This window comes from Corvus hawaiiensis, chromosome 1 (genome assembly GCF_020740725.1).
Source record: "Corvus hawaiiensis isolate bCorHaw1 chromosome 1, bCorHaw1.pri.cur, whole genome shotgun sequence".
NCBI classification, from domain to species: domain Eukaryota; kingdom Metazoa; phylum Chordata; class Aves; order Passeriformes; family Corvidae; genus Corvus; species Corvus hawaiiensis.
This window is the reverse complement of record NC_063213.1, coordinates 8094237-8117331: the sequence shown is the minus strand read 5'-3', so window position 1 is coordinate 8117331 and position 23095 is coordinate 8094237. Positions and strand designations below refer to the sequence as shown.

General features: G+C 41.2%; 1 protein-coding gene across 5 annotated transcripts in view; it reads right to left on the bottom strand.

Annotated features, from left to right (window-relative positions):
* Window positions 1–7581: 7581 nt before the first annotated feature.
* The window catches only part of RBM33 (RNA binding motif protein 33), a 101349-nt gene continuing 85835 nt past the window's right edge, over window positions 7582–23095 (bottom strand). For all 5 annotated transcript variants that reach the window (XM_048325496.1, XM_048325306.1, XM_048325397.1 and 2 more), the window contains 2 exons: window positions 14446–14534; window positions 7582–14266 (listed from right to left, as the gene is read on the bottom strand). In XM_048325496.1, the coding sequence (XP_048181453.1) occupies window positions 14218–14266; window positions 14446–14534 (138 nt within the window). In that variant the 3' untranslated portion in view covers window positions 7582–14217. The remainder of the gene's footprint in view (window positions 14267–14445; window positions 14535–23095) is intronic.

The window sequence follows — 23095 nt, the reverse complement described above, 5'->3', positions numbered from 1 at the left end:
AAAATGTCTCACATGGCACAAGGGCCTGGGAATTTTTGGTTCTGTGAAATACAAAGAAGAAACGGTGTCAGTGGACCCAGCTTGTGGTGTGTTACGGCTTTTCCTGCCCTCTGCCAGCAGGTAAAGATGTTTCAGTGGCAGCAGTCTCCTCTCGTTCCTCCCACCTGCTCTGCCACACAGGAGCCAGGCTCTGGCATCCCTCAAACGCTGCAACTGAGCAACAAACTCGAGTTAAACTATTGTTCTCTACCTATCTCCTGAATCCGGAGAAAAGGAGGCTCAGGAGAGACCTTATGACTCTACAACCATCTGAAAGGAGGGTGTAGCCAGGTGGGAGTCGGTCTCTTCTCCCAAGGAACAAGTGATAGGACAAGGGGAAATGGCCTCAAGTTGCACCAGGGGAGGTTTAGATGGGATTTTAAGAAAGAATTGCTTCACAGAAAGGGTTGTCAAGCCCTGGAACAGGCTGCCCATGGCAGCAGTGGAGTCCCCATCCCTGGAGGTATTTATAAGCCATGCAGCTGTGGCACTTGGGGACGTGGTTTAGTGGTGGACTTGGCAGTGCTGGGTTAACAGCTGGACTCGGCATCTTGGGAGTCTTTTCCAACTGAAGCCATTCTGTGGTTCTCTGATATTTTGATTTATCACCAGGAGGAAGGCTGGCACGGACCATGAGCGTGCCCAGGAGTTGTGTCCTGCAAGGAGCGCCCTTCCCAGCAGCTCAGACTGCAGCAGGTTGCATTTCCAGAGCTGCTTGCTTCCTTGCCTGTTCGTTGTGCTCCTGTCTAAAGACTGTTGAGGATGCCAGGGGGGAAAAAAAAATAAAAACCCTACCCAAACCACTGGTAATTAGTTCCTGTAAATGGGTTTCGGTCTGGTTACGTCTCTGGCTCAGTCTGATGTAAGATTTTTTCACGCCCTTTCCAAAATCACATGTTAAAACTGGTTCTCTGAGCATATTCTGGGACATTTGGTGTAAACAATTCTGATATAAAACTGCAACAAGGGGTTTTTTTGTGTTTCCCTAGGGTGTTTCAAATCATGGCACAAGGACCATATTCCTGTGGGAAACACAATCCTGCTCTCCCTACCCTCTGCTCCCCTGGGAAGCTTGACAGTGCCCAGCTGGGCACCTCATCGACCCAGCACACCTCCCAGCACACCAGACACCTCTCCTGGCACTTCTGGGCTTGGCAGGAGCAGGCAAAACTCCAGCACAACCCACACCTTGTTCAGCATCGCTCCTCCCCAGTGGCTCAGCATTGCTTGTGCCCACCCCACTGCCCCACGTGGGTCTGTGTCCTTCCATCTTACAGTAGAGACAGGAGGAGGAAGGGGAAGGTAAGCATTACAAATGGATGTCTAACCCAGAAAAGGGATTAGAGATGGGCACAGGCTCTTCCTGGGGTGGAGGATTCCTTTCCCAGGTGGGACAAGGCTCCCCCATACCAATGGCTATGCTAGAGGAGGCAGCACAGTTTGGGTGGAGGGTTTGGGAGGGGAGTGGGAGGTCCTGGGGGAAGAATTTCTCAGGGAATTTCATCATGGCTTGCTGGACTGGGGATGGGCAAAGGTGTGGTTGAAGGACGTATACCAGACTTACTTAATTTTATGAGGCTGAGAAAGAAGAAAAGCCCTTGTACCTTCATGCCCAGCATGAGTCCTTGCAACCCGGGCCAAAAAAATCACAGAGCTGGCAACAGTGGTTCACTGTCTCACACTGGCACATCCTCCTTAAGATTCACTCACCAACATGAGGAAACCTAAAAAAAAGTGAGGATTTTTGTGACACTTGGCTTTCATGTATCTTGTCATGGGTAACTTCATACATCCACTCAGGAAGCAACCCCAAATATCTTGTAAATGAACACCACCTTCATGGGGAAGGTTCCCATCCATTGTGTTGCCCACTCTGCACTTTTAAATAAAACCCAGGAGATTCGAATAGAATGTGACAGCATTTTTTCATTTGCTTTGAAGTTTTTGATGTTTCAAAAATGCTTGCCTTCAATTCCTTGACCCCACGGCTTGTAAGGCCTCCTCACCTTCCCTCAGGTCCCTTCCTGATCCTTGGGTGAGGATCACCTGAGTCCTCCCTCACCCTCCTGCCAAGTCCCTGTGGATGGAGACCCAGGGTCTGGTTTGTCTCCTCCATGGTACAAGACCATTTGTATCAACTGAATGCTCCCAAGTCCATGGGACCTGATGGGATTCATCTTGGAGTTCTGAAGAAGCTGTCAGATGTTATGGCAGGACCCTTCTTGATCATCTACCAAAGGTCTTGGAAGTCTGGGGAAGGTCCCTCCTGGTGGGAGATACTCAATACACAAAAAGGAGTGTGAGGGAAGACCCAGGGAACTACAGATCCTTGGTTCAACATCAGTTCCTGGAAAAATTATGGACAAGATTATACTGAGTACTACAGAAAGGCATTTAAGGAATAATGCAGTCATCAGGCACAGTCACTGTGGGTTCACAGTGGGAAAATCCTGTCCTTGGTGTTTATGTTTTAGCAGATACATGAAGCTGGGAGAGCTGCTGGGCCACACTGGTGACTGGGAGCTTGTTAGGACCTGATGGTGGGTAGGAGGACAGAGGCCTTTCCTGGTTGGGTCTTTTCATTTGATGGGTTAGCTGTTTTTGCTTGTGGGATTTTTGGGTTCTTTTAGGTTATTTTTAAGCTTTTGGGGGTATTTATTGGTACTATTTTGATAAGACAAGTATTTCTGTGCTCAGTAAATCACCTGCTTCATTTAAGCACCATGAGAGGAGGGGGAAAGCGAGGATGCAGCAGCCGCCAGGTACGAGATGCTCAGAGGATGCTGCCTCTGGGGCTCAGCAATCTCTTACCTTGTGTGCCCACCCTATCTCCTTCTGAGGCCAAACCAAGGGGGAAGAAGTGAAGAAGGCAGCACCTCTTAGCAGGAGGAGGCCAAACTGGTGACACTGTGCACTGACCAGGCTGTTACAACCACAGGCCCTTGGATATTTCACACCTAAATCTCAAAATGCAGAGTCTCGCCAGAAACAGCCACATAAAAGAGGAGCAATGAAACAGAGACTGATGCAGAGCCTCACCCAGCTGTTCCCTCACTGCTGAGGCTCCACCAAGCCCTGTTTGCACCACGGTGGCTCACGGCAGCCATCTGGTGACCACAGTCATCATCTCCTACAGAGACCAGGTGAATGATGGCAATGCTGGGGACAGAGTGTTGTCAGGCTGCCAACAGAGCCTCCTCCTGAGCTGCCCTGAGATGGTACCTGTTTTCCTCCAGCAGCACACAGCATGACCCTGGATGGGCTCTTGCACAATAAGAATTAATTAGATAGCAGATACAAAATTTTCACTGTATCCAAAGTGTTTGCATTGTCATCTATGCAGTAACAGAGATAATAAAGCCAGAAAAATGTAGTGGCATTCAAGCCATCACAGTCATGCTTTTGTGTTTGACTTCATGTTTCTCGCATACTCAAAATATTTAGGGTTTGATTTGTGTGGGGTTTTTTTAAGGCTCCAGCATGATCTGTGAGGATGCAGGTTTAAGATTGGAGAACTGCAAGTCCTTTCCTTTTCCTTTTTCCTTTCCCCCTCCCCAGCTTGCAAGCAAATGCACTCATCTATTTGTTCCTTGCAATTGATTGGACAAGAAGAAAAAAGTCAGGTTCCTTTAGATCCTAATGCACATCTTTGCAATAAGAAACACGAGGGCTCTTGCTCTGAAATAAAACCAGCTAAGAGACACTTGCCAGTTTTAATCAGTAATGCAGGGAATATCTTGGCTCTGGGCTCATCCCTGCAAGATGTGGCGTCAGGGTTTTAAACCTCCCCGGGAGCAGAAGGGCAGGAGGGATGTGCTGAGTCACTGAAGGACATCACCCTATGCGAGAAAACCTTCGTGCAGGATGCTGGCACGGGGTTCAAGCTGCCAAGATGTGGCATAAAACCTCGGCAAGGATCCTGCCGGCTCTGGGACAGCCCCTTCATCAGCAGCATTCACAGTGTGAGGACCCATTTCACCTCCCTGAGAGGGGTAATTATTTCTTGTCAGTTAGACTCAATCACTGAACTCCACACAGCTGGTGGCAGAGAACCATTTAGCCTCATTTACCACCCTGATAGCCTTTTAGCTCTTCCACATTTCACACGGTCTCTGCCATTTCGCCCATAAATTCTCCTTTAAAAAAAAAATCATAAAAATTTATGAGGGGAAGAAAAAGGCTTAAAATGGAGGCGGCTAAGAGAAAAGGTACTAAAATTTTCAAATGAAGATGAGGTTACGTACCCCCAGCTGTTTCAAGTGCAGTGATTGAGGGTCTCACTGATGAGGGATGATTACATTCTTCCTGCTCCTCACCCCCACTAAAAGCAGTGTGCATCCTCCCTCTGGATAGGGCTGATTAACAGTAGCACAGGGAAGACTTGGGAAAGACCACATTTTCCCTGTTTTGATGCAGTCCTTGAATTTTCCTGACCCAAGTGAATGAACACAAGCCCTTTGCAATATGCCACCACCTTTAAAGACTCTGAAAGGTTTGAAGCAGTAGGAACTGTGGGTATCACTTTGCAGACAAGGCCCTTTTATAGTAGTATTTAAGATGGAGAATATAAAAAGAAATTATCTTCTCATTCAGTTAATCAGGATTTGGCTTCCAGGACCGGTTTTGCCACACAAAAATCCAGGCTAGAAATAGAAAAGGACATAGTTGCAATGCCAGGGTTCTCAAACTATCCAGTCCCCACGACTCAGATTTTGCATCCAGCTACTGTTTGCAGAAGCACCAGTTTCAATAATAAAGTTAATAATGATAGCAGTAATAACTTTCTTTAAAAAACGCAAATTATAAAAAATCACAAAGAATTGACTGGGGGCTGTAAAAACAGCCAGGCATCCCAAACTCCTGAATACCTTTTGAGTCTTATCAAAAACAAATGAAAGAGCTGCTTTCCACTTTTTTTCTTTGAAGCTTTTAGCTATTCCCTCATTTCTCAGGCCCTGCAGTGGGATCCACATTAACTAAGGCTGTGGAAGGCACATGACTTACACAGTCATAGATAAACATAGGAAAAAGTCTCCCAAACCCCTCTCTCTCTGTTCTTACTGGCTTTGCTGCAAGTAAAGGCTGTGTGATGCTGTACAGGAACATCACAGTTTCAGAATGCACAGCCTAATTTGTTTGAGACCCAAGAAAACAGGATTGGAAAAGGCTGAGGGGCTATTCAGTCCATGCTCGTGCTGTCTTAAAATCCTTCCTATGAAAGGAGAATCAGTAATTTAATGAAAAGGTTTTTAATTAGGTAACAATCAGTGGAATACAGGACTAGAATCAGAAGAAATAGAAATGCTTAACTCCTAAGTTCTCCCCATAGCATCCCCAATGCCAACAGCATCCCCACAGAACAATTTTCCTGGTCAGCATCTTTAATTTTTCACCAGCTGAAGGCACACATTCCCCTGGGATCTTTTCAGAACAGCATGGATGGGTGAATATGTTTAATGTATATTCAGCAGTTACCAGAATTGACATCTGAAACCAAGGAGCAGTGGCACCATGTGACCAGTCAATTCTCATTGAACCCATCTAAGGATGTTTTCTGTAGTTTAAGCCCTGTTCTTTGACAGGCTGAATGTGTACAGCAAAAGTAGAGGAAACCTTTGATAGATGAACCATTCAAAAAAGATTCCCAAAATAAATATCCACAGGGTGTTTCTACTTAGGGCAGTAGGGAGGTGGCTGATTGTGTTGCAATTTTTGAAGTCCAGCACTAAATCTTCATACCACACATACACATGCTGATAACTCAATTCTGGAAGTGTCTGATGCATCCAGGCTAAAAAGGCAGATCACCCCATCTATAGATCAGGTATCTGCAATTAATTCACTGCTCTTCCTCTTTTCCCAGCGACTCTAACAGCAAAAATCCTTATTTATTAATACCAGAGTGCATAGCCTTGCACTTTGCAAGATTAAATTTAATCTCACCTCTATTATTCTAATTCTCTAGTTCACCCAATTCCTCTAAGATACTCTGATCCTCCTCCTCATCTAAGCCCTCCCTCATCTCTCTCCCAACACGCTTGGTGAGTACACTCCAACTCTTCCTGCCCAAATCATTACAAATTAATTAAGGTCAATCAAGTCCAATTTTTGAAGCACAGCACAAGGCATCTCACTATTTGATTTTAAAGGTTTGTTTGCATCTCCCTTGGTCACTCCCTTTCCATCCCCTCAGTAACTATTTTTTAGGCCCATTGGTTTCCTCCCTCTCTTCCTGGCTGTCAGCCTTCCAGCTCTCAAAGCACATCACTGCATGAATCCTGAAATCCTACAAAACTGCAAGTTCATCAGCAGGACATTTTAACTTCTGAAAATCAACAGACTTCTATGCCCAATCCTCACCTGCCCTCTTGAAAAGGGAGCTTCTTCCTCCCCGGTGCTGTGCTATGGTCAATCCATTCAGTTTATGGCAGGAGTAGACTGGAGTCGATGCTCAGTGGTGCTTCAACATCACTAAAACACAAATTCCTGCCCCAAGACTATGGATTGACAGGGGTAGGGAAAGGTGGTACAAGGAAGTAAACACATAGGACTCAAGTTTGGGTTTTGAGGGGTTTTGGTGAGGTTTACTTTGGTTTGGAGCCTTCTCTAGAGGAGGAGATGTGGAAGAGGCGATGCTGCAGTCAGATGGATATTTACAGTGTGCTCCTACTCTTAATACATGACAAAATCACAGGCTGAAAACTAAGCTGGAACTTTGCTCACAAACATGGCTGTTCTTACATGGCTCACTATTTAAATCACTGCATCAGAGGCATTTTTTTTTACCTTGATGAGCCTTCTCAGGTTACTGTGTTGCTGGCTGCTGTATGTCCTCCATCAGGCTCCCAGCAGAACAAGCAATTTGGGGTGTCATTAGTCTGCCCCCATGTAACGATGTTCTCTTGAGATCTACCCCAGTAATTATGTGACAAGTTAGTAATGCTTCCCTGGAAACGTGTGTGCTGGATCACAGGTGCCACGTCCAGTGATGCCAGGATTTTTTATATTTAACTTTGTGAATAATGTTAACAAACTACTAAGTAACCCTACGAAGTGCAAGACAGCTCATTATGACCTCTTTACTTGATCTGCAAGGGACCAGTGGAATTAGCCTCCATTTATGTTGATATAATTGTGTTCAAGAAGTAATTCATGGTGACCAAACTGAGCTTGCCAAAAGCTCCTCTTTATGTCATAAATTAAAGTAGGCAACATTTGAAAGTAGAGATCTTTTATTAGACATGTCAGTATGGCTAAAAAACACCAGAAAAGCTTTAACACTCACAAGCTTTCCTCCTGTGTGTATGTTATGAGATTCCTCTTAGCTTCCAGACCCTTTGAACTAGCCACACAAGCACAAGTTCCTTTTACCCTCAGCCACCTTTGCTTCCATCTGGGGCACCTTTGCACAGCTGTGGAAGAATCTTGTGCTACAATGCTGATGTATAAGTAAGATGACACCATAATAAAAATGGTAAAATAATCCAGTTTGTGAAGCCTTTTTTGACAAGTCTGAAGTACATCAAGCAACAACGCAGGAAATGATAAAGATCAGGTTTTATTGACATATTTTAGGTACAATAAATATATTTACATGTTCACATTTCAGACATGGATTTACACGTAAAAAAACTTGTACATGAGATCATCTTTGCGTTTCCATTTTTACATGCACTTAAATAGGTACGACAAAGATCTCTTATTTGGTATCCTCCAGTCCAGTACTACACTCAAGCAATCAGCAGTGCACACCTTGTGCAGATGATGCTGTAGAAAACATGAGGCAGACGCACTCCCAGTGCAGTCAGCATGATACAGTCGGCTGTTGAATTTATATCCTGAACTGCTAATAAACAAACTCTGCAATCCAGATTAGAGCAGTACATTTGAAATGATTCTCAAAACACCCAAATATAGAGAGATATATATATGTATATATATACACTGTTTAGGACTTTACAGGTTAGGAAGGATCACATTCAGTAATAGTAATAGGAGGTAGAATCGTGTCGACAGTGTTGGTATTTCTACGTGGCAATAAGAAAAAGTGCTATTACTATCACTGAATTCAAGAACAGAGATCCTGAAAAAGTGAAAAGGATAAAATAGTTGTTAATCCTGTTTAGCCTGGCTAAATGCTCAAGCATGTAACGGAAATGTCTAAATTCCCCAGCACGGGTAAAACTGCAAAGTAAAAATGTTAAGTGGTGCTTCTCCAGCGCTCTGGGATGGGCAGCATCGCCTAAGGGGTGATACCTGTATAAAAGCAACCTCAGCTTCATGCACCAAAGTCTGCAAAGAGAAGTAGAGTATGGTAGGATTTCAGAGTGGGAGATACAGGCTTCAGGTACTGTCAAGAGAGCTGGAAGAACAGAAAACAGAGCAAAAGATTGAATGCAATGCACTCAGGAAAAAAACCAGAGCTTAACAGGGAGTGAAAAGGGCAGGAACATAAGGATACAAATATCCTTGTGAAAATGGAAAAATGGGAGCAAATGAGATGGAAATGAGAAAAAGCGTAGCTGAGAGGCAAAGGGTACCACAGGAAAAAAAAGTTGACTTAATCCAAGGGCTCCTTTATAAATAAAATTATATGCAATGGTACAGAAGATCAGCTGTGAATAAATAAGTCTTAGAATCTGGTCTCTGCTGGATCTGTAAATGAAAATGTCTATTAATTAGGAGTTAAAACTGCTGAAAGAAGTTTCATCATCTGAAAAAGAAAACCTGCAAACAAATGGTTTTGTTAGTCTAGAAATAGAAATAAAACTGTAACATTCCAAGCTCAGCCTGACAGACACTAGGAAAAAAATACAATGCATATTAAAATCCATTAGATGCAGACAAAGATAATCCTGAACAAACACAACATTAATACAGCAGTGTTTGAAACTGTTATCTGCCAAGTGACTACACACAACATTGCAATACATCTACATTTAACTGTACACAGGGTCTTTCACAAAAGTATTTGTAATCTGCAATACTGTTTAAAGTTTAGACGGTAAAAACCACTGAACACAAGTGCTGTTACACTAAATAAAAGCAGTGTAACCTGTTGAAAAAGTGTATCTATAAAGCCCATTTCCAGTTAGTTAGAAAAATCAGTGCATCCAACCAAGAAAGCAGAGAGCAACACAGGCACCTAAAAGATCCCATGAGATTAACCTTCCCCTCAAGGTTTTCCTTAGTGCAATAAGGACCACACTTTCCACCAAAACAAGCAGAGAAGTTGAAAATGGAGTTTGTTTGGTTTTTTTTAAATTAAAAAACCCAACCCTGCCAAAAGCAGCATTATAAAGAACAAAATGATCCTTCCCAACCATATTATACCAGAAGTTGGTATACGCAAGGATCCAATATGAATCTGGTTTTGTACACAAGCCCCTGTGCTCATGTGGACAGTAAGTTATCTCCGTGATTAAAAATCAGGTTACAAAAAACCTTACAGAAAATCCTTAGGATTTGATAGTAATTTAAGATAAAATACTTTCAAGTATTATGTTTATGAATTAATTAGAAGACAAGGCATGATTTAAGGTAACATTGAAACAAAAGCTCTGTGTTACCCTAAATGACCCGTATAATACAGCTAACTTTCTGAAATCTGTTCAGGATTTGTTTCCTTTACATTTAATTTCTCATCTACCATGATGCTAAAAAAAATAAAAAGAAAAGCACAAAAAAATGCATTAAAAAAAGGTTCATGTCTCTCTGAACAAAAAATGCCTTTTTGACAGTAAACAGGTGAAGCCAGATTTCTACCTTCAAGTACCATGACTTGCATCACAGACACAGTACTACACAAAGGACAGGAACATCACAAATACTATGCCAGAGGACAAACCCAGGGTATCTCCCAAGCAGACAAAAAAAAAACAACAACAAAAAAAATAAACAGGCCAAAAAAAACCCTCAAAAGAAGAAACCCCAGAGCCTCCCACCCCCCCTCTCACCCGAGCTACACGGGGAACACACCCACACACACAGGCAGACACGGAGTTACTGAGTGCAGCAGCAGGAAGTGCCTACAGCAGCTTCCAGGGAAACTGCATCATTTCAAGCTACACAGATAAAAGATACTATGTTTAAAAAAAGATTAAAAATTTAGCACCAAGTGAAAGGTTTTTTCTTATCCCCAGTAGCTAATGTTAAAAAGAACAATGGGGACCTCCAAGGTTATTCTGAAATAACCTTCAGTTGTACTCTCATCTATAACCTTGCAATGGAAACCTAACATCAGTGAATTAAAATGCTCAGTTTGCTTGGCATTTTGACGGCTAGAAGGACTTCTTTACAGAAATTTGGAAAACTGAAGCGAATCTGGGGGATAAACTAGATATCCAAGGACAGCATAGAGAGCTTGTATCCACTCTTCCTTCCCAAAGTGGCACTGGGGATATGTGTGGGCTGAGGACAGCATCCCTCTGGCTATGGAAACGCTACAGACCTGTCCTCATCCCCCTGCGTGTGGCAGGGACCCCGAGTGTCCCCAGCACCACACGTCACTCCATCAGATGGCTCGTGTGGCACTGATAACGTGTGCCACTGATAACATGTGCCACTGATAACACTGCAATGCACCAACGTGCCACCAACCTGGCCTACGTGTGAAACCAAAACAGCCCCAATTTTTGAGGACAGTATTACACCACAGACCTAATTTGTACCTGCCACACAGCACAATGGAACAAACCCAGAGACCCCGTGCCTTGGTCTGACAGTGCACTGTATTACCCCTCAGAAGTTAAAGGACAGAGTTGTTTCAGGGGTTTTTTTTAATTAAAAAAAAAAAAAAGTAGAACATTCTACTAAAATACCACAGATCATATGGGTAATTCAATATTTTAGTCAAGGCAAAATATGAATAAAGTGAATTTTCCAGTGGTACAAGATGGAAATGAAATAATTTGGAAAAAAAAAAAAAAAAAGCTGACTTCATTTAACTACCTACTGGAGTTGCCTATTTAAATAATTATAAAATTATGCTAATAAAAACTGAACAAATAATACACAGATCAGGATATATGTATTGACTTACTAGCATCTTTATAAAAATTTGAAGATATACACAAAAACACATCAACATTTATGGAACCATATCCATTTAAATTTAGATAAGACAACACAAAAAACTAACAAATAGCTAAGATGTGGTTGACTGTAAGCACTTTGAGTAACATTTTAATTTTAAAAGGTCAATATTTACATACTACATTAAATGCCTTTTTTTTTCCATTTTGCATCATATTGTGAATTCACTACAAAGAAAGAACAAGATAATGGTTGCAACAGATCTTCCAAGAAAGTTAACTTAAAATTCTCAGATTTAACTCTGTGCTGGAAGAGAACACATCAAGAACACGTCCGTCTAGCTTTACCTCTACTTCCTTTGGGTTTTTTTGGGAGGAGACAACAAATGGATCTGAAAGAGCTGTATCATCCAAACTGATCAATGCCAAGAGATCCACTTTTAAGATAGGATTTGAGAAGTAAGAGAACACAAACGTTTTAAAAAATGACTCACCTAATAGCTACTTTTGCTACTGAGTTTTTCAGGGTATTAGAGAGATATGGTGACAACACAGGGTGTGAGTATGTATGTATGTGTATAATAAAACCAATATAGACATACATACATATAGTATGTTTACATATAGGAAGATACCCAGGTACTGCAGTAAGCAGCTGAATTAATCCCCAGCAATCCACCCATGCCCTGTCTATGCACAAGCAATAATCTCCTGCAACTGCTGTTAAAGAGGATGCATCTACTCATTAAACAGGCGTTGCTCACGTCACTCCTACATTTAAATAGATATGAGGCCATTTAATGTCTTTATTCCAAAGCCACACATTTGTCAAAAAAGAAAAATTTAAAAACCCAACTGAAATAAAATTTTTTAAAACTTAAGTTGGCTGAACCTCAGGCTCTTTGGGATGGATTCAAAACCCAAAGCAGGAGCGTTTCTACAAACTTCTTTGACTTTTGAATCAAACCCATATTCTTAGGCTCCAAGAAACCCTCTAACCCCAATAATGTTTGCTTCTGACAGGACAGCTGATCAACTGCAGATGTTCCTACTGCTGAACTCGGCTGCTGGCCTGTCTGGCGTTTGCATCTCTCCCAGATTTCCAGACACGCACCACTATCACTCCACTCCGAGATGTCTCCTCGTCCTTCTCACTGCAGAGAAGCTGCTCCCTAACACTGGGATGAGGAACTGTTTAATGTGTTGTTTTAAAGGTAAGCAGTTATTTCTGAAGAATAGAAGTGACATAATCTGAGGAGGCAGTGTAGGGGTCCCAGAGCTGATGGTGTCAGCATTGAACAGCCCAGGGCTGATCACTTCGCAGGTCTTTGGGGTTGGTCCCACTGGGCACTTCCTACCTGCAGCTCATGCTCTGTCCTGGGCTTGGCTCGACCCTGAAGCACTAACAGCACTTCATGTACAGCAGTTGTGCTGGCTGTCATTAAACATTATGCATGAATATGAGGGTATAAACCTCACTTCCATGAAAAGATTCTCATTCTGTTACTGTGTCTTGCCACTACGTTTTAAAAGGACTTTAAGAGTATTTCCTAAGCACCATGTTATTCTATATTATTTCAATGAACAGAGAGCAGGTCTACCTAGCAGACTTTTGACAGTACTTACTCATTATTTTTGGTAACTTTTACCTAATTGAAAATCTGGACCAAAAGTGGAAGAAAGACAAATAGGTATCTGTGCCATTAAATCTTAAAAAAAAATAGATACTATTAAAAAAAGGTACTATAAATTTCCTTAGCTCATCCTTTCCAGCTTGGCCTGCCTATTTTGGACCCCACTTGAAGCACTTTTATTTCATACCCATAGTGTTTTTCTGCAGTCACTCAGGTAACAAACCTACATTTCTGCAAGTCCCCCTCCCTTCAAACAGTAGGTAGAGTGCTTAAGAGTATTCCTAAAATAAAGCATGGAGCAAAACATCATGGTCTAAAAACTAAGGAAATGTTCATAAAAACTGGAATCCAATATAAAGACGACATTTTAATAAGTTTATTCAGAAGTAACTGAAAAAATTGTTCCTTTGGCAACTCCATCTGGACGGTTCTAATCAAAAGGAAATATTACGAATTTGACTTTGAATAAAATATAAGCTCCTTAACGTTTGCATGGCATTTTTGGGAACTGACATGTTCACCAGGAGATTCACAATGTCCTTATAGCCCTTTATGTATCAGGAACACCATATCAAAACAAGTCCTTTCAGTTATGGGTTTCTTACGGTTCAGCATTAATCACAAAATAAATCTCAAAGAAAAAAGCCTGATCAAAATAAAGCATGAGGCAACCATGAAACACTAGCCCAAAAGAACTACCAGGAATGCACCACTCTTCCTGCATAACATTTTTGAAGTGACCCACCAAGTATTTCTTTTTCCTTGCATCTGGCAGTGTTACTTAAAACAACCTAATTACAATTCAGAGTTCACCAACCCATGATGCTACTGAAGGGTGAAGATCCTTGTTTTTAAAAACCAAGGCAAAATACAGCAGTGGTTTTATGGAATAAGCAGAGTTGGAAAGAGAAGATGGAACTCTATGTTGGAATAGAAAAATGCAAAGATAGACTTACAAAGACCAAAACTACAATTTTCCAGTGTCACCTCCAAAGCTTCTCAGCAAGCTGCTATTCAGTGAAGCAGACCATGTTCAAATCTATGCAAGAATACCTTCTGTGCTCTCAGGTATACAATGCAACTAATTTGTTTAGAAAAATGAGTTTTCATTCAAATACCTTGCACTGAAGATAAGAGCAACCATTATCAAATATTCTTTGCTATGAAGAAAGTTTTTTAAATCTTTCGCTGCAACCATTCTCTCTCAAGTCACTGTGGTCACACAGTAGGATCTTGAAGAACAGTGTCTACATGCATCAAAAGCATTTTGGAAAAAAAAAATTCTATAATTCCATGTGGTTACAACAGAATGTGAAGAAACCGAACAGAAATTCCACCTTTGCAGATTCTCTTGAATTCACCTCTCCTGGAGGTCATCTCGGTACTTTCTGTAGTTCAACAGAGCAGTTACAGACTGAGCTGACAGGGTTCCCAACCCGATGCATTTTTCACTGTGAGTCTGTAGCTCCACAGTACACTGAGGTTGGTGCTGGGGCTTCTCTCAGCAGACATCACTCCACAATCAGCGCCACGTTGATGTGGGACAGATCTATCATGTGCCTGTCAAAAGTTAAAAGAAGGTTAAATGCGGTGCTCAGACTGATTCTGGCAAGGAGCTTCTATGAAGGTCACTAATCAACAGATGCTTGATTGGATTAACGAAACACTGGGCCAGAGATTGATTATATCTTCTGAAAGGAGGGAAGGAACCACGGCGGCGGCAGTGCTTAATTATTTACCTGTGGAATTTCTGTTGAAATGCTAAAGCGTGTGCTGGCTCCTTAAATTTCGCTATGGCTTTCCGTTGTTGAGGAAGCATCTGTAAACTCTGCAGAGACAAAAAGCCAAAACATATTTTTAATATTCACTTCAAGATCCGCTTCACAATAACCCCTTATTTTGCACGAAACCAACTGAAATCTTGCTGTATTTCTCTTTTTCAGTAACATACTTCAGTTCTCTTATTGATAACCAGTAAGAGAACACACTGGAAAGAGACTTCTGAGACTGCAGTCACAGTCCCAGCTGAAGGTGTTTGAGTTGGTGTGTTAAACAACTGAACCACCTGGAAAACCCAGACTATCATTTGTTAAGCAAAGGTGACAACTTCAACTCAATCCACACACACGAGCCAAACCCCACAGCCAAACTTCCAAGGAGTAACAAGCAGTCAACTGGTCAGAGCTCAACTTCCCACACAAGCACCTGGAGTCATTCACCTGATGTACATTAAGGGATCAGGGCTTCCCACAGGTTAAACAGGGGCAGACAGAAAAAAGTGCTAAGTTCTGATCTCTCAACTGTGTATCCTCACACCGTTTTCATAAAACAACAGGCCAGCTTTTGACAGGCACCACCATGAAACCCCACTGAGATGGATTAGGTCACCACTTCCAAGTCCTCCTAGTAAAAGGAAACCATATAACACACATCTACCCAGACAAGTCCATCTGATACATACCTCCCATACCATGAGAGCAGCAGTTCACAGTGCTTTAACTATGACAAACAGTAGTACTGAGCTCTTCGAAACTACAGCACACCTGAGCCAGGGCTCTGGAGAATTCATGTCCTTACTCCCTGCTTGCAGCAGAAGTTCAGGCCAAAATGATCTCAGAGAGGAGTCCTGTGGCCTTGGTAAAGAGGTGTTACCACACTTATGAAGATGAAAGTTCATGCTTTGAGTTAGCCCTTCAGTTACGATAGAAGAGTTTCCCAAAAGATACTTGAGAAATTCAAGAAGATTAAGCTTTACACATTAAGTAGTTACATACCCAACAATGAGTGGGAACATCCAACAAGTATTCAGCATCACAGAATACTCAGGATGGAAATACGATCCTGAAATCCTGCTGCCTGTGAACACAGGCCAGAGATTTCAGAGTAACTAGGTTAAAACAGATCTGAAGGTTTTAATCAAAATTTCACAGTGATTCCAACATCTCAAAGAAAGTTCTGGATGTTTAACAGCCTATGCTGCAGCACATTAAAGACAGAATTGTTCTGATTCAGCTTCCAGTTTCCAGTTGTTCTTATGGCTTTGGATGCAGAATAAAGAATTATTAACATTCTACTTTTCTGTGAGTGTCTACATAAAGACAATACAGTTTTATACTGAGATTTAGATACATATATATATACACACACACATATATATACACACACAGACAAATGCAGGTATACGGACACCTTAAAACTTTTCTAGATGATAACCTCCTGATGGGTAAGTATGAACATAATTCTTTGCTCCTGCATTTTGCCTGGACCTCAGCTGCATCCCCCACACTTGGATGATTCCAGTCCTCTGACGGTCAGTCTTTGGGATTTTAAACTTTACCTCCAAAAATTCTCTATCACCATCTAGACTGTTAAAAAAGTACCACAGATCTTTAGACAAAACAACTATTCCTTGGGAAACAACATACAACCCCACTTGATACATTTTGAGGGTGACATACTTTGAGATCTCTTAGTGAAATAGCTTTTAATCCCACGAATGTGTTCCCTGTTCATTCAATCTAATGGAGCATTTTAAGCAAGACGTCAAACGCCTAGATGAAATTTGTCATTAAAATTGTCTACTTCTATCTTTTTTGAACACATAAGACTCTCTTGGAAAGATGTTTATTTAACAAGAGCCATGGAACCTGATAAGTCGTATTTCTTTGCATCTAAGCCTGACAATTCAGCTTTGCCACTTTCTGTAACTTACCTATCTGTGATTTTGAAGCAATTAATTTTGCACCTTCCTGTAACTGACAGGAAATTTTCCTCTCTCCAGGAAAATCACAGATGTTTAGTATTTCCACCACATCTGTGATTTCAAAGTGAAAGCTGAGTAAAAGTTAAAGAATTCAGCAAATCTGATAAGCATCAGCAGGTTAATTTGCATTTTATAGTTTTTTGAAAGCTGCTATGATGAAAAGGTAAGTTACTGCAACTTCCCCATTTCTGAGCTGGTAGAAATAGTAGTTAGCTTTAAAAAAAGCCATTCAGTGGATGATTTTTTTTTTTTTTAAATCAAAATGCTCTTGACACAGTTAAGCACATTTTACCTACAAGAATGCAGTCACGCTGCAGAAAGCAGCAGTGAAAGATCTTGGATAAAGCTCAATTCTCCTGCAGGAATGAGTGAATGCTGTAGTTTGTGTTCTCCTCCCTTACTGATCTCACTTTTTTATGATTTATAGAACTAGATCTTAACACACACTTTCTTGACACCACTTTTCTTACTAGAAAAGAAAGAACCACAAACTAAGTAAGTGCTATCACTGAGGACTAAGCTTTTGAAGACTAAAAATTAAACACAACCCTTAAATAACCTTTGGAAAGAACAGACTTTAAGAGCTGACAAAAAAAAAGCATCTCTGAATTGCAACTAAAAACAAACAAACAAAAAAAATCCGTTCCTTCCAAAGAAGTCAACAGTTTTAATACAAGAAAAACCTGTTTGAATCATCAAAAGGATGAATATTTCAGTGAACAGTTCAGCAAGAAGGGCTGTAAAAGAACACAGGGATGCATCCTTCCAGCTGCACCCTGCATGTCCTGCTGTCAACTGCTTCCCTCCCCTCTCCAGATCCACCTCCAGCTCTCCTGCTGCCAACTGATCCTCCCCACAATGTCAGGTCTCACTCGACTGCCACAGCAGGTTCTCCCAATGCTTTATGCTCCAGACCCCTGTTGTGATCAACTGAAGAAGAGAAGCTGCATTTGGTGATGTTTCCCACAAGAACTGAGCTATTATTGCATTAATATTCTTGACATGCACAAAAGCAAAATTTGATTTTGCAGTTTATACAATCATGATGCTAAATTATTAACAAGCTTCTCAGTAATTAGCATGTAAAAAGTCAACTAAAGGCAGATATTCTGGTGTAGTGCAGACTTATTAGCAGAATTAGGCAAAGTATCTAAATATTATTATAGGTAACTTATTTATACTTTCTAATGAATTAAGTTTATTGACTGACTAGTTTGGGTACTGTGTTCTTACACTGCATTACTGCTTTATTTTCCAAAGTAAAAAAAAAAATCCAAATTAAAACACAATGCATTTTAATACTCAACTGCTTTGGCAACAAGGCATCAGTTTTTGGGTAAGTCTACTGAAAAGCATCTTTATCAGATTTAATTTCACTGGTCAATACAGACAACAATGGAAACAAAAAACCAACCCATCTGATCCTTCTCTGAACTGCCTAAACATCACCCATCACTCAGCCCAGGGTAAGGCAGCATCTCCTCAACTGCTTCAATTACACATGCCTAGACTAAGACCAAGAATTAAGGACTGCAAAACAAAGGATACACTAATGCTACACAAACAATACTGCTCCAGTAGGAAACTGTCTGAAAAAAATTGATTTAAATGTGTTTAATAAAAATTCTCAGCCTCTGCTGTGCTCAAACAATGGTAGCAAAAATGATGCATAATCACTTCATGTTTGTTAAGGTATATGAGGTCTATACACCTTCTTTGGGTATAGATGAAAAAAACTTCTGGTCTTGTTTTAACAAGGGACAATTACTAAGCTAAGTTACTCTGAAGATGTGACTGCAGCCTGCAATACCACCATAAATACCTTTGCTGTGTTTTCAAACAAATCCTCAACTATCTTCACTTGCAAGTATGAACATTATTCATCTAACAAATATAAAACAAATATAAAAAAATATATCTAACAAATATTTATTTGTGCTCTGATTTTGGAACAATACCCTCTTACTTACTTTATTACTTAAGCCCCGAGTTTTATGTTTTTAGAACATTGATTGTCAGGCACACATTTGCCACATGTGTAGGTCCCAAACTGCTGCTATCCCACCCTGAACAGATGGACTACTGGCTGGGCATAGAAATTAGAGTCCCACTTCAGCAGAAATTTGAAGTAAAATAACTGTATACTCATCCTACTGGATTATTTCTGTCTTTTTGAATTTGGGGTGATTTGCAGTTTAGACCTGATCCTGCATTTAGATGATGTTCACAACTATAGTCAGAAGAAAATATTCCTTGTGTACCCTGTGGTATTTTATTAGCTCAAAATATTCAAGGCATTATCTCAAAGACTTACTGCATCAGCTTCTGCTTTTGTTGATTTCAAACACACAAGCTAGGAAAATACATCTAAAAATTAATTCATTTGCAAATCTTAATCATGTTACCTTCCTAATATAACACACTTAAACATTTTCATCCCTTTGGAATAATTTGGCAGCTGGTTTTTTTCAGTGATAACATTCAATAGCCCCTCTCCCCCTTTTAAAACACATTATCCCAGAGGCACAAACACCACTGCTGATGGGCTCAGCCTTGGCCAGTGGTGGGTCCATCCTGGAGATGGTTGGCATTGGCTCTATCAGACACAGGGGAACCTTCTGGCAGCTCCACACAGAAGCCACCCCTGTAGCCCCCCCCCCCCCCCACTACAAAAACGTGGGCATCAAATCCAATACACATTTCTCAAAAAGTAGTTCAGTGTGTTGCTCTTAGACTTGAAGCAGCACCACAAGGCAGCTATGAGCACCACACAGGACTAAGGACAGCTGCTCTCTCATTTTCAAAGAACAAATACTCCTACAGCTGATGCCTTGGGGTGGCCACCTAAAAACAGAGGCTAGACAAAAAAAAGAGAATAAAAGTAGGTATTGATTTGAAGGGCCTTCAAAGGTACACCTCAGGCAGCCAAAAGGCTCCACCCAAGATGGACCCTGGGTCACGGGTTCTTCACACTTTTGTAAGTTTGGTCCATTTGCATATCAGGGTTAATTCTCCAGTTATAACTTCAGTTAATGATGTAATTACCCCAAGTTTGCCCCTCCTCTTCAGAAGCTTTTAGTTTACACATTTTGGGCCTGGGACAATTGAGGTGTCCTTTAAGAGCAAACCTAGAGAGGTTTGTTATGTCTAACCAGCACGAGAGAACAGTGGCTAACAGTCCACACAAAACTTCAGAGTTACACACCAGGCAGTACAGGATTTGAAAAATATAGAAGTTAAAACCTAAGGTATCATTCCCCCCCTTTAGAGGCTTGACAAGGGCTCTACCTTGTCGAGACCATTCTAAGTATCTACTCTAACAGCAGTATACATCTAACAATAGTATCACCACAGTACATGCCTACTACTACAATAGTAGGCATCACAGCAGTCCTCGGTCTTATGATCTTCACTGACAAAACATATGGTTCTATCTTTCCCAAAGCATGATACCTCACTAGGAATTTGATCTGAGTTTGGGATTATTCTGTGACCTACAGGTTTTGAAAGGCCAGTGGTAGGAGGCAGAGAAGGATGCAGCCTCTGGAGACCAGCTGGTTCTAGTGAGCATCGCCTGACTTCTCATTTAATGGGAGGCCTCCCTCGTCCTCCACAGAAGACTTCCCTATTGCCACACCGTGTGACACCAGATTCTGCTATCATGAACTCCTAAACTGAAATATCACAATCCTCCCAAACGTCACAGCTCTGAGAAAACAACTTCATTCACATCTCTTTAAGTTGACCTAGTAAGATGTTCACCAGAGGATGAAAACCTCTTCTGGGATCCACTCAGGTGTAAAGGATTGACAATACACACAATAACTTCCAAGGGATTTCAAATGACTGGTTACTTTACAGATTTGGCTGTACAGATCTACTGTGCAGCACTTCCTGATAGCAGCCTGAGGTCACAGGTATTGTGGGCATGCTCCTGTTGGACTCTGGAAAACAGAGATTACATTCTGACACATTTCTAGCATTAAAATAAAAAGCTAGTTTAGAGTGAGGAACCATATTTTATATGGAATGGATTTAGGAAGCACAGAGCTCATACTGATCTTGACCGTCTCCTTTTTCTGCTTAGGAATTGCCATGGGAAGATGCAGATCTTAGGCTGAATGGAAAATTCAAGAAACCCAGTATTTCATAACCAGACTTTTGATTCAGAGTTTACCTACAAACTGTTTTAAAACAACATACTATTTCAACAACTTAAAAAATAACCAGCAGCTCTGGCTTTTTCTGCAACTGAACTATCACCAGTGGCCAAGGCATGAATATCATAAAAGGACCATTCCCTCTGAATGGTATTTCCTTAGGCCTGAAGATCTACACTACCCTCAAATTTCTCCTCTACCCACAGTCTGTAATTAAATTTGCACTTACTTGTACAATATTGAAATAGCCAGTTAGCAGCACATTTATCTCAGTAAAACTCCACTGCAAAACCAAGGGCCTTGAGACAAACAGCAGGACATCCTTAAGTACAAAGCAAGAGATTGTTTGCAGCAAGCAAACATCTTTGACACCAAAACTCTCAGAGGTTACACAGAGAGCAAGAAGTTAAGAGGAAGATTACAGAGGACTGGGAGATGGAAACCAAGCAGGTAGGAATGAGACTAGAGCAAGCACTCATTTCAACTATAGGAGACACATGTGAAACGAAAGTTCCTCCTTCACTTAATTTCTCTCACTGAAGTAAATGGACTGCCCAGCAGACCGCATGTTCAGTAATCAGTGAGTTTGGTATTAGGAGTGGCAACTCATATGAAGCTGCTAAAATCCAGGTCTATGCAAAATGAAAGTGTAAACCTTCCCAACCAACATCATCTCTAGTGTGTGATCCAAGGTACTCTGCAACAAGTCAAATAGCAGCACAGCAGGCACTTTCTGAACAGAAAGATCAGATTCTATTTATTCCTCCCTCCCATCAATAAATGCAGACATGTTTTTATTGTCCTCGCAGTCTCCTGACACCTGAAGCATCTTTCCTAGCAGTGACGCTTCCCAGCCACTACCAGCAGGCACAGAGGCTGGGACAGAATGTATTTATTTCACCTTAACTGTTGCAATTGATCTCTTCCACCTTCTGTTCCTCCTTCCTGCTTTTCTGCCACCTTTGACTTCCTACTATCTACCCTTAAGAGTACTCAGCTTTCTTTCTCCATATGCAAGGTGTCATGAGGGGAAAGGCTGTTCTGTCCTCGAGCTAGGCATCTGTAGCTCACACACAGCTCTACAGCAAGGCTGAACTGGACAGGCTCATGATGGAGCTGCTCTTCTTTTCCCCCAGCCCCAAGGATGGAGCAGGACTGCCCATGTCTTCTCTCCCAAAGCTTCTGCAACAGGTAGAAAGACCACAGTGGTCCCCATGTAATCCTGAGCACATTAAGCCAGAGGAGAATCCCCCTGCTGACCTGCAAGAGCCATGTTCTGAGTGTGTGCATCCATGGCATTTCCACTGATGCCTCTGTGAACTAAAGATAAATCCAGCAATCTGGAATGCAGAGTCAGGGCAGCGGGCTGGCTGTGGCTGCCTTTACCCCAGCTGAGCACTAGGTAGCACTATCACTCCAAGAAAGCAAAGCCAGGCACGTCAACGTTGGAATTGCTTTTTCTTTCCCAGACCAGAAATGACAACGTTAGCAGAGTAAAACCCCTGTTTGTAGAAGTACTCAAAGTACACCTACAATCCCAACATTCTCATCACCTCTGATATACAATAGTATATCTTTCCTTTTTTTTTCTTTTTTTAAGCATCAGAATTTATGATCTTAAATCTTCACAGAGCAATACAGAGATTTTGCAGTGATTGGTTTGCAATCATTTGATGTAAGAAAACATGATTAAAGATGACGATGATGGAACACCTCCACAGAACAACTCCCCCAGTACTCAAATTATCTGGAGATCTAGAAAATGGTCCATTCTACCTGCCACCATCCTAAAAACACCCAATTCATCTGAAGGTGGCAATAACTAGCTGAACACAAACCTCTTTAGACAGTGTAAACATTAAACCTGGATTCAAGAGCACAAAAAAATATACAAGTGCTGTTTTTCATGACCTTTGCAACTTATTAGTAATCTACTTTATCAAGTGGTTCTGGATGGATGTGTATTGAATGTCACTGCTCCAGCACCATCCTCAGGAGGCTTTAGTTTGGTGATGTGCTTTTTCTTCTGTACTTTCCAACACTTTGGAATACATAGTTTTATTTATAACACGTAATTATTTTATAATCAGCAATGAGATTTTACTGCAGACACATTATTTGTTTCTGAAAGCTTATCTTTGTCAGAAAGAGTATGACAGCAAAGTGTATGCTGGAAGGAAGCCCTTCTGCTAATTTCATCATGTTTGAGTTGTAAAAGGCAGCTATAACAAAGGGGATGCTCCTGGAGCCCCAAGGATTTTCTTCTATTCAATGTGAGAATCTTAATGCTATTTTTTTCTCCTACGTTAATAACAGAACACCTTTAGTGAAGCAGGGATGAGAATTAAAGTTTTCAATGATTAGGCAATAGAGGGTATTTCAAAGGTTATGTATGGGAAAGATAATTTTCAGAATTTCTGGAGTATGGAAGGGAAAAATGCTGAATTTCCAACTTCAACTCTAAGT